Source organism: Asterias amurensis, chromosome 2 (genome assembly GCF_032118995.1).
Source record: "Asterias amurensis chromosome 2, ASM3211899v1".
Taxonomy (NCBI): Eukaryota; Metazoa; Echinodermata; class Asteroidea; order Forcipulatida; family Asteriidae; genus Asterias; species Asterias amurensis.
This window is the reverse complement of record NC_092649.1, coordinates 4,622,149-4,634,465: the sequence shown is the minus strand read 5'-3', so window position 1 is coordinate 4,634,465 and position 12,317 is coordinate 4,622,149. Positions and strand designations below refer to the sequence as shown.

The following is a 12,317-nucleotide window of genomic DNA, read 5'->3' as shown; positions in this document are numbered from 1 at the left end:
TTAAAATGCATGCTGTTTATTCAGTCATTCAAAATGAAGTAATACAATGAACACAACAGTATGGACTACAGCGATTTATTATGCATTTCGCATTGAATATTTGAAACAACATAATAACTCTACACAAATTATATTAAGTCCAATAATGGGCGTGTGGATCTATGCGTACTTGCTTTTTACAGGCTAAGAAAGCAAAAAACAAATAAATCAATCCTTCAAGCACTGACATGGATTCTTCAAAACTGACTTAAACCTGGGATCGATTTCACAAAAAGAGTAGCCACTGATCTTAAGATGTGTATCAATCTTAATTGCTAAGTAAAGTGTAATGTCACGAAACAAATCAGTACGACAAAACTAACAACTCATCTTAAAGGCACTGAACACCGTCGGTAACCACTCAAAATAATGTTTAGCATAAAAACTTACTTGGTAATGAGCAATGGAGAGCTGTTGATAGTATAAAACATTGTGAAAAACGGCTCCCACTGAAGTAACGTAGTTTTTTAGAAAAAGGTAAGTTCTCACTAAAATAATTAGAAGACTTCAGCTAGAGCCGTTTTATAACGCACCTAAAAGCACACAAGCTATGTAACAAGGGTGTTTTTTCCTTTCATTATTCTCTTGCAAATTCGATGACCAATTGATCCAAAATTTTGTCTCAGGTTGGATATTTTAAGAGAATACTGGTCTGTGACAATCACCAAGCGTGTCTAGTACCTTTAAGATGAATTGTGAAATTGAGCTCCGAACCGTTTCGTCTACCAGAGAAACGTACAAGTCAATCATGTCTGCGATTGAATATTCTATACAACAACAAAATGAATCAAATTGTTCGATTATTTACACTTACTCTTTTATATACCAGTTTCTCTGATGAATCTTTTCGACCGAAATTATCAATGGGTGAGCATTTTGTCCCTAAAACACATTTAGTTCACCTTGATTAGTGTTTGATTAGATGGAAGTGTAAGAAAGTGAACAAGCTCCCCGCATTCCAAACTTGGTATTACAAATTCTTATCATCTCAAACAAAACGGGACCTAGCCCCTGAATCATCATGTTGTCAACCAAAGTGGCAAAAAGGAAAATCTTGCTTAGCAGAAACAGGTTACCAGAAAAATCATTAGATGTTAACACGGTGATGTTTTTTACTTGTTTTTCCTGTTAATTCTCATCTTAGTGGATTTTCGGCTTTTTTGGACTATCTTTAAGTGCTAAGATATTCACAGCCAGGTTTGTGCAATGTGTGTATTTAAATCTATAGGCTGGCAATGAATGCTATGATAAAGAAAGAAAACAAGGCGAAAAAGGAGAAGACAAAACAAAACACGATTATCTTTTACTGTATTTTCAATCTTTCTTTTTAGTGTGTTAAATGAACCCTAAGTAAAAAGGACATAATTCAAGTGTACATTTACCTCGCTTGTTTAAAATGATCATCAATAAAGAAAATGATAGCAGCAATTAGTGCAGAGCAAAACAATTGTAACATACATTTCCGTTTATCTTATAATTTACCTTTTATTTTTGTTTTGTAAGCAATATTTACATAATAATATTTTATCGCAACTCCTTGTTACAGCCTGCACCTCAGACCTAAACAAAGTGGCGGTGCAGTTTAACTAAACGGAAACAAAGAACTTTTACTTAACTAATTAAATAAATAACTGGAAAAGGTTTGTTTGGTTTTATCCTACCCAAACCTCAGACTCCAATTTAAACAAAAAGTAGTTTTGGTTGAATTTTCTGGACTTGTTAATGATTTTATTCAGCTGCGTTTAATTGGTGCATATACGTGTAGGCTATACGCGTTAACACACAATGTGGCCGTTGTATTTGTTTTCATCGGGATTGGTCACTGTAGTCTTGAATAAATAACAAGTTCTTAGATACAAGAAATCAAGATTTGAAAACATCATATTTTCTTTTAATGAGTTTCCTCGGAGCGGCCATGTTATTTAAATTATGCTTTACGACACAATCTCGTCATAAACACAGCCATTAAACTTGTAAACGGTCACGGACAATATTCGTGACACCTTATCATCTTCACTGGGACAGCCCTCGCCGTAGTGACGTAACACTTTTATAACAGTGACGTCAAAAGGTTCGTCATGTAAGAAATTGAAGACAATAAAGATAAACTATACTAAACTTTTTCATTACTATGCGATATACATATCTCTTGAATGGCAGTTTGGGGCTTCCGTATTAATCGTTAATTATTATATTATTTAAAAAATATGGGGTGGATTTCGTTTTGTCAGTGTCACCTTACGAAGATCATGAGTTACCTTATGGTTTCAAAAAAATGTGCTAGGCCTAAATGTTTTCAATGCTTTGAACCTTTAGAAAAGGTAGTGAAAATAATATTTGGACTATATGTGTGACTTTGGTCTTTGTTCGAAAACAAAAAATCCATAAATTATTTATGCAAAAGTTGAAACTTATTTTAATGTTATCTTACACCGTTTCTTCCATTCAATAATGCAACTGGATTCGGGGAGGGATTCGTCAACCGTTTGTGTTTTAAAACAAAAAGACTTTAATAGCCCCGCAATATCCAATAAATATGTTGACAGTTCATTAAGGAGTGGTGGTGGTTGATTAACGTCTACCGGTATACCATTGTCTTTTACCGGTGTACCATTGCCTTTTCTCGTCTTCACTATCGCTGCGTTTACCGGTGTACCACTGCCTTTTCCCGGTGTACCACTGCCGCTTTTCTAAGTCAGCAGCATCAGCAAGGTCGTCGGCCCTTTTACCGGTATACCATTGCCGTTTGTTGTATTGTAGCTCCAAGTCTCCGTCGTCGGCTTGCTCGACCCCGCTTCGCTTACCGGTGTACCACTGGCGTTTTCCGGTGTACCACTGGCGTTTGAGAGAGTTCACAGCATCGTCGTCCAGCACCCTGTCTTCGTCCCCTCGCTTGCCGGTGTACCATTGCCGTTTGCCGGTATACCACTGTCTCTTGTTCGCCTCGTCGGGCTGCTGTTCTTCGTTGCTGCTCCGTTTGCCAGTGTACCATTGGCGTTTATCGTTTTCTGCTAATAAGGCGGGCGAGTCTTCAGCGTCCCGTTTGCCCGTATACCATTGCCTCTTACCGGTGTACCATTGTCTTTTACCATCTAGACCAATGGGAGCCCCTCCCGGGTATTGTCTCTTGTCCTCGTCCCTCTGCCATTGCTCTGCTTCTACTCCTTCTGCGGGAAGAAAAAGAGGAGAAAATGCCGGTAATTAATACCACTGTACAGAAAAAAAGACAGGCACAGGGCCCAATTTCATAGAGCTGCTAAGCACACAAATTTGCTAAGCATGAAATTTCTTCCCCGATAAAAACAGGATTACCAGCCAACTTCCATTTGTTGCATCGTGCTTGTTGTTACTGCTGGTATTCAGCTTTTGTTTGCTTATCCTGAAAATCACATTTTAGTTGGTAGAAATTTCATGCTAAGCAAATTGTGTCCGTAGCAGATGAAATTGGGCCCTGGTCTTGTAAACCCAATATTTTCATGGGATACAATGATTACTTTTTTAGATAAACGTGCAGTGACGTAAGCTTTCCATATCCGTGTTTTGATTGGTCCGAGGTGATGTACATGTAAAAAGCGTCAGCTTGCGCTTTCGATCGTCAGCATGCAACATACGGCGCATAGTGTTGTGTACATTATTTTCATTATGTATATGCCTAAGTGTGAGTTGACTGCGAATAGTCGTGTGAAGTGAATACGAGGTCATAAGGTGTATTTAGCAACTTCCTGTCAGGCTGGGTATCTGGCGTTTTCACGAGCCTTACAGTGTGACGTCAGACGTTCAAGCCAAAGTTGCACTATGAATCTATTAAGCACAGACGAATCTCACCGAGCAGAACTCCGATTTAGTGTACAATTTAGAGTACGATTGAGTGAACACAATTATTATGGTCGACCAGTGACCAGCAACGTACACGCGCAATGACGCACTCACTCGAACGACTTGTTTGGAAGCCTTGTCAACCAGCAGTACAGTCAACACTTTTCTATCGGTCGATATACACTGGTTCCCTTCTGCGCTAAACAGAGGCTGATGATATAAAATATTATACTTGCTGAGGTGCTGTAGATTTTGAGAAATGAGTATCGTCACGAAAATTGTTTTAGTTTTACCCATTTCTCAAAAACTACAGCATCTCAGCAAGTAGACCTAATATTTTAAGGGAAGCTTTCTACCATCATTATCTTCAAACTAAGTAAGTGTAATGTAAATCTGTGGACATTATGTTCCGTGTTAACAAATACCCAAATCCTTTAAAGCCATTATACACTTCCGGTACAGACAAAAAAAGTTCAAAGATTTACAAATAACTTACAGGGTTTATAGAAGGTAATGGTGAAAGACTTCTCTTGAAATATTATTCCACGAAATGCTTTACTTTTTGAGAAAACATTAAAACAATATCAATTCTCGATAGCGAGAATTACGAATTTATTTTGAATACATGTCATGACACGAGGAAACGTGCAGAAACAAGGGTGTGTTTTCCTGTTATTTTCTCCCGACTCCGATGACCGATTGAGCCTAAATTTTTACAGGCTTGTTATTTATATATAAGTTGTGATACACGAAGTGTGTGCCTTGGACATTACTGTTTACCGAAAGTGTCCAATGGCTTTAAAGCAACCTAAACAATTTGCCGCCATTATTTTTCTCGAGCTCGGCAAACATTCCGTGTTGGTTTGTTATACAAGCGATAGGGAAATATATGTGCATCTTTTCAATTTAGAACACAGATTTACCGAAGTTTACGAACGGTAAAACCGTATTGTAGGAAACAGCAGCTACGAACTGCCGTGATTATGAAATGAAAAAATTAATATTTAATAATAAGATTTAACTTGATATCAGGTGCCATTCATATTCCTTTGTTCGCTGAGCCCCTCATGGTGGTAAAAACACACTCTTCGAAAAATCGTTAACAACTTGGAAAATTCAAGGTAATCTACCCTTAATTCAATAGTGAGCCAACCCTTAATGGGGTGTGTCTTGAAAACTGGAAGATGGCAAGTAATGGTTTCTTCCGAAATCCCTGTAGGCCTTTATTTCTCCAGGGTATAGGCCTATCAGAAAATTTGAATTAACTCTTTCACCGATGAGTAAAATGGGGGTGAATTGACGATGACAATAGCAAGCTAAAGTCGAAACGTTAAAGCGTTTTCGGAACTGCGAACGTTTTCAGAACGGAGAAGTCTCACCAATTCCGAAAGATCTACTCAGCGGTAGTAGAACATAAACCAAGACAAGTCCTCAATAGAACAATCTACCCAGCAAGTGATAGACCTACATGGTATTACCGCAAACCAAATAATTATTGGACATCACCATGCAATGCCTCAAATTCCATTTTGGTGTAAACTTCTTTTCTTAAAACCACAATGTCCCTTCACTTTCATGAATTTTTCTTTTTTAAATGTCCATTGCCTGACAATTTGTTCAACAACCATAAAGCAAAAGTAATTTCTTAAAAATAAAAAGTACCCTTTTATTTGTTACTAAGCCGAGCGTTAAGATTGTCAAGGCCAAGGCTTTCAGATCAGAAAAAGCCCGCCATAATGGCAACATGGCAAGAGAGAGAGAGAGACAGAGAGAGAGAGAGAGAGAGAGAGAGAGAGAGAGAGTCACGTGTTCCGGATATTCGTTCACTCTATTCGGTGACAAGATAAATAGGAAGAAAGTGGTTCTAGAATGAAAAGAATCGATACTTAAACCAACTAAAATTGAATAACATTGATTAGAATCGATCATTTAATTTGAACCTCGGCAATTGCATCATTTACATTGGTGTTGCAGACTCTTGTGCATATGCGAGAATAAATGCCTGGCCCCTCCCCCCCCCCCCCTCCGAGTAGACGTGTATTAATGCAAGACACAGTGGCCCAGTGGTGAGACTGCAGGACTTGCAATCACAAGGTTGTGGGTTCGAATCCCACCAAGCCAACCACAATCACAATGGCTAGAATAAGCATTGTAGTCTATAACTCGAATTCGTTCTTCCTGCGTTGATGTAAACCGCTCCAGATTTTTTGCGATATCTAAACAAACGCTTCAACCTTTTTAAATGAAATTTAAACAAGTTTGCTGTAATGTGTACATTTTTTTCATAATTAAAACGATCGAACGGTTTCAAAACTAAAGATACCCTTTTCCTTTAAAAGAAAATCAAACCAGATTTAGTCATAGTATATGCCATCTTTTATTTATAGCCGAAGGATGGTTTTTCTCATAAATGCCACACCGTTTTGAGTTCGCTCACCGGATGTCCATCAATTATAGCTCATGTAAGTGTTACCCATTAGTACATTGACGTCATAGTGACATAGTAATCCAGTTACTGTTCATGTAATACAGTGGATTCGGTGTTTCGTTCTGCCGGCTGCAGGGCTAGTTCAGCTGAATTTATATTGAACTCCAATCTATGTCAAACCAAAAATTTAATCAGACAGTCAAGCAAAATAATCGCTGTTAAAAAAGACAGATTAAAATTTGATTTGAAGATTTTTGTTTCACTCTTAACTTTGGTTTCTTGCCTATTGTTCATTGGGTTTTTGTTTCCAAGGGCCAAAGGGTTTTTAATGATTGTTCGGTATTCAATAATATATAATTTAAAAGGAAACGAATTGATTACACGAGGGAAATCAGAAAAAACGCAAATCCTGGGGCTTTTTTTGTGTTCGACAATTATCCAATTTGATGGAAATGCCTTAGCGACCAATGTCCATTGGGAGAAAAGGTGAGGGGGAAATATTCACCAGCGTGCTAAAACTAAGATTGTGCACAGTTTCCACAAAATTGGAATTCTATTTAAAAAATTGTGATTCTTCATTTTGCAACACAAATAAACTGTCAAAAGCAGTTTTTGTTCAATGCACGTTTTGAGGTATAGATAACAAAACGCTAAAAGTAGTAATGCTCGCTCGGACCTTTTGGTCACGTTTTACTGCAATTTAAATAAAGAATAAGACCCCAAGTGTTCGAGAACAGTTTCCTCGCAATAATATTTCTTGAAGAAAGAAACATTCTCGCGGAAATGTTGGTGTATACCCGTTGTTCAGTAGAGTGTCAACTTTCAGGTTATCACAAAGTTGTATCTTCGATACTTTTCAATCAGCTTTTCTACGACTGGAAGTAAAACTAACTCGGAAGGTCACGTGATTATTTGGTTCGAACTATCATGCGACCTTCGTTTTTGTTTGAAAATGCTCAAAAAAGGCTAAATTTGATGATTTTTTTATGGACTGTTCTACTTCATTCCTGGAAGACCGTTGAAGTCATACCTTAGTCTATGTTATAGCCCAAATAGCCCAATTCAGCCGGTGTGCCCCTTTAACTATCATGTACTAAAAGAGGCACGCTGCCTTGGATTTGTGCGATTTGGGCTATCAAACAAGCGGTTTGGTTATGAATTTAACGAGACTGGTATAATTATTGTGTACGATACTTTTCATTGAATCGAGATTAAAGATTTAAGTTTAAAAATATTTTTTGTCATGATAAAAGTTTTAAAATATTTATTGTCATGATAAAAAAACATGAAATTTGTCCTCCCTCTGTAAAGGAGACTACATTACGTATAAGAAAGGCATAGCAACAATATACAACAATAATAAAATTACAATTTACAGATATATACAAATAATCATGTGTAGTTTCCCTTAAATTTTTATGAATGAATACGGTCAGCCAGTTTTACAGAACGAAATTTTCGACTAGCAGTTAATCAAAGGTTCATTTTTGTCCCATTGTTTAGACTTGTTTTGACTTTAAAGCAGCGTCTCCATTGATTTTGTTTACAAAAAAAGCCCGAAAACGAAGCGAGGGCGTCATCTCTCTGTCGAACACGGGGAGTGGATTTTACAAAGAGTTAAAGTCACCTGGAAGTGGTATTTTTTCAAAATAAAGCTTCAAAAAAAAAAATTGTTTTTTCCGGCCATGCCGACCAGGTGTATTGCTGCTGAATGCAGAAAAACACTTTTTGAAACGTACCAACTCACGACTTGGACGTACATGTACTTTGCACGTGTGTTTACTATACGCATTGCAGGCAAAGTCTGCCTCGATTGACGTCACAAAAGGGGTAGGCGGAGTCAGCCCCCAAACAACTTTATATATTTTTTAACCATTTTTTTTAACATATAAATCGTGACAAACAATTACAAAAAAAAATGTTTTATTGTTCGTAAGCATATACTCTTATGTTTGAAAGAAAACAAATTCTGTTTCCAGGTGACTTTAAAGACTACACTGCAAAAACTGGGGTGTTAAATTCTTGATTCTTCCTGGTATCTATAATGTGACAACACCAAAGGGTGTTATTTATCCCCGTTACTATATCGTTGGTGAAACTAACACCGTGGCGGTGTTGTCACATATAGATACCAAGAGAATCAATTTAACACCCACGTTTTTTCGGTGTATTCTCATTTCGAGTAATTACGAGTTACTCATGACTGGCCTTCAGACGTTTAATAACTCCTAAAGAGTCCTAGGAACAGTCCTAAAAGTTAGAACTATATCTTTGTGAAATCGACCCCTATAGATCAGTTTAAATTTAACGTCATTGAAAGACACATGGACACTATTGGTAATTGTCAAAGACCAGTCTTCTCACTTGGTGTACCTCAACATATGGATAAAATAATAAAACTGTGAAAACTTGAGCACATTTGGTTGTCGAAGTTGCGAGATAACAATGCAAGAAAAACACCCTTGTCACACGAAGTTGAGTGCTTTCAGATGCTTGATTTCGAGACCTCAAATTATAAATCTGAGATCTCGAAATCAAATTCGTTGAATATTACTTCTTTCTCGAAAACTAAATCACTTCAGAGGGAGCCGTTTCTCACGATGTGTTATACTATTAACCTCGCCCCGTTACTCGTTACCAAGTAAGGTTTTATGCTTAAAAACTATTTTGAGTAATTACCATTAGTGTCCACTGCCTTTAATCAGAAACGTTATATTAATTTTGTAAACATAATATGCGCTTTTGATTTCGTTACCTTTCTATGTACTGATCTATTCTCAAATTGTACTATTTTTCAACAACAGTGTGGCATAAACGTCTTATTGAACTGAAGAAAAAAAAATCTGACTTAAATTGTACAATTTACAATATTTATGTATCCTTACAAATTATACCTTTCATTTACAACCACAATGATTCTGAAAGGTAGAAATCACTTTCCCTTTTAAAATTGGCCACCAAGTGCACTCTCCCTCATAATTTCCCTAAAAGGTAATCGTACAATACAACAAACAAAACAGAACAAAAATGTACTAGCCGAAGCATGATTACGGGAAAGTGATCAACATAACTCAAGAACACCACATCACAAAGCAGCGCCGAATACCCCCTTTTTAGGAATCCACTTCATTTTTGTCTTCCTTCGGTGATTTTCCCCCCTTTTCTATCGACCACCCTTCCATTCAACCGCCATTACCTTGACTCTACACATCCTGCCTCTTCAGCATCACGACCTGCCAGTCCTGTTCCTGGCAGTCCCGCTTCCCTCATGACGTAAAATGCCCCGATAAAAACATCTCAATCGATTGGACCCTTTCCCCCCGTGTAAAAATATCCATGATTTGTTGGTGGCACACTTGAAAAAACCAAAAGGGGGGATTGTTGTTATTGTATTGTAAGTAGACCCCCACTCCACATGAGTTAGCTTTACTTATTGAAACGTGGTTATTTATGATCGCTGGAACCGAAGCTTTTTACCAAATTACAATATAGTGGATTTGGACTAAGGTATTTTTAACATGGGCGGTGACAATGTTTGACAGCATTTTATTGCGCTAATGCAGGATAGTGCAGTGTTTTATTAAAATAATTTGAGTTGTGGATTTTTATGAGGGCTTATATTTTTCCACAAATGGTATTTCAATTCAATTCAATGCAATTCAATAAAACATTTATTTCGGTATGGCCCTCACATGATGAGATGTGTTTCATATTAACAGTGACAGTTATAAACAGTAGCCAACACTATTTTTTGTCCCATAGATATGTTGACTCATAAATATATTATTTGATAGTGATATACACAAATGCTACCGTGTCTCGGCATGCTGTACCATACGATTTTAAAACTCCCGGGTCAAGACCCGGATTTGGACTGATCCATTTAGGGGTCTGGCCGACCAGAAAACTGGTTAGCTAATTCTGGTTAATTTTGAACACAGAATCCAGGTCGCACGGGACCCCGAACCCGGGTCAATTCAGACCCATGACGTTTAAACAGCTACTTGAGCGGAATGTTTTTAACGGAAATGCTATTTTACATTGTTTATAATGCGTTTGTACACCATTTAAATGTAATTTTGATATGATTGTGTACACTTCTTAATTTTTCGTAATTATCGTTAAAGAAATCAGGCCCCAACTTTTAGAAAAACTAAAACCACTTCTGCCGTTGACGGCGCGTGTCAAAATGACAATGCTTTGACGTCATGCTTGGGAGTTTGATTTGTTATACCTCCACGCTGCAACAAAGCGGCTATAATTACAAATTGAAGCTCGCAACTATGATGTAACATTAGTGATTACGTAATGGAGCTTTCCGCGAATCTTTCAGAAAAGCGCTGGATAAAGGTTTTCGAAATGATTGTTTTTTTACACGATTAAAATCTATTTATAGTCATATGACTCAATTTCCTTTTTGATTGTAAACATTTCAAATGAAATTCAGCAAAGTTCACATCTTGACATTTTTTTCCAAGCAGGTCTATGGTGTTCGTTCATAACTGTATTAAGTAGTTTTAGTTCAATTATCCATTGAATACTATGACGAGAACTGCGTAAAAAAAAATTACTGCAGCATATACATGTAGTCCTATCGTGCTCATACAACCATGCGTTAATAACACTTTGGGGTGAGTGTTGGCTCTGAAAGTAGCCGTGGTTGTGGTCTCGACGTTTCGAACAGTATATCTTCTCGTCTTCATCAGGAAAATGGTTAAAGTGGACACTATCAGTAATTCCGCAAAAACAATTGTTAGCATAAAACAATGCAGTGGAGAGCTGATGAAAGTATAACACATTGTGAGTAACGGCCCCCTCTGAAGTAATGTAGTTTTCGAGAAAGAAGTAATTTTTATTTCCACGAATTTGATTTCCAGACCCCAGAATTAGATTTTGGGGTCCCGAACAAGCATCTGAAAGCACACAACTTTGTGTGATAAGGGTGTTGTGTGATAAGGGTGTTTTTTTCTACATTATTATCTCACAACTTCGACGATGAGTTCAAATTTTCACAGGTTTGTTGTTTTACGCATTAAAATGTTGGGATACACCAAGTGAGAAGACTAGTCTTCGACAATTACCAGTGTCTTTAAATGTTGATGATGCTGGCTAAAGCAGCGCTGGAGGTGAATGCACTTTATGCATGTGATGACCAGCCCGTCCATAACAATATTTAAGTTTTACGTCTCTCTGTGTAGTATACATTACAATCCCGTCGCGTAAACAATGAAACGCGGATGGCCTCTTTAAGATTCCGTAGCAAACAGCTAATTGAATTTAAGGTTTTATTGAAAGCTCAAAAGGAATGGATAATAATGCACTCTTCATCAAAATAAATGACGTGTTAAACGTCTGAAAATCACATCGCGGTAGGGGGTCATACGTTTATAGATATAATGTTTACCAACTAAATGCTTTTCTGCACTATCAATAATTAAATTTCTAGCCCCCTCATCTCGACTGGCTTCTAAGTTGTCCCACTGTCCTATAACCAATTTCTTCAATTAGGACATAGCTCCCACATCTATGACAACGAGTAGAGTGTGCGGGCAGACCGGGTGAGAGACGGGGTAAGTTAGATATAGGAGTATACAGAATTTCCACATAAATAGTATTACATTTTAAATACGAGCAGTTTAGTTTATGCATGGAATAAGAACACACTTGAATTCAGACGGCAAAAAAAATGTACTTCCAATAAACAAGATGTGCCAAATAATGCACAACAAAACCAAGTTTTCCTAAATACGTACTCTAAAAAAACACAAGATTATCTTAATACATTCTTACAAAATAAAGAATCTCGGCTTAATATGTACTTCCAAAAGACAAGGTTTGCTTAAAATGCACTTCCAAAAAACAAACCTTCTCGCAAAGACTCGCAAAATAGGTACTTCCAAAAAACAAGATGTTATCATTATGTGTACGTCCCCCAAAAAAGTTTGCTTTAGGCCTATGTATTTCAAAAAACAATACTCGCAAAATATGTAACTGCAGAATATCAATTTATACTTGCAATATCACTAATGGGCTT

The 12,317-nt window shown here is 37.2% G+C and overlaps 1 protein-coding gene across 1 annotated transcript in view; it reads right to left on the bottom strand.

Moving 5' to 3' along the window:
* The window catches only part of LOC139933931 (uncharacterized), a 28,800-nt gene continuing 16,483 nt past the window's right edge, over positions 1-12,317 (bottom strand). Inside the window, exon 2 of the mRNA XM_071928168.1 lies at positions 1-3,206. Coding sequence (XP_071784269.1) covers positions 2,611-3,206 — 596 coding nt within the window. The 3' untranslated portion in view covers positions 1-2,610. The remainder of the gene's footprint in view (positions 3,207-12,317) is intronic.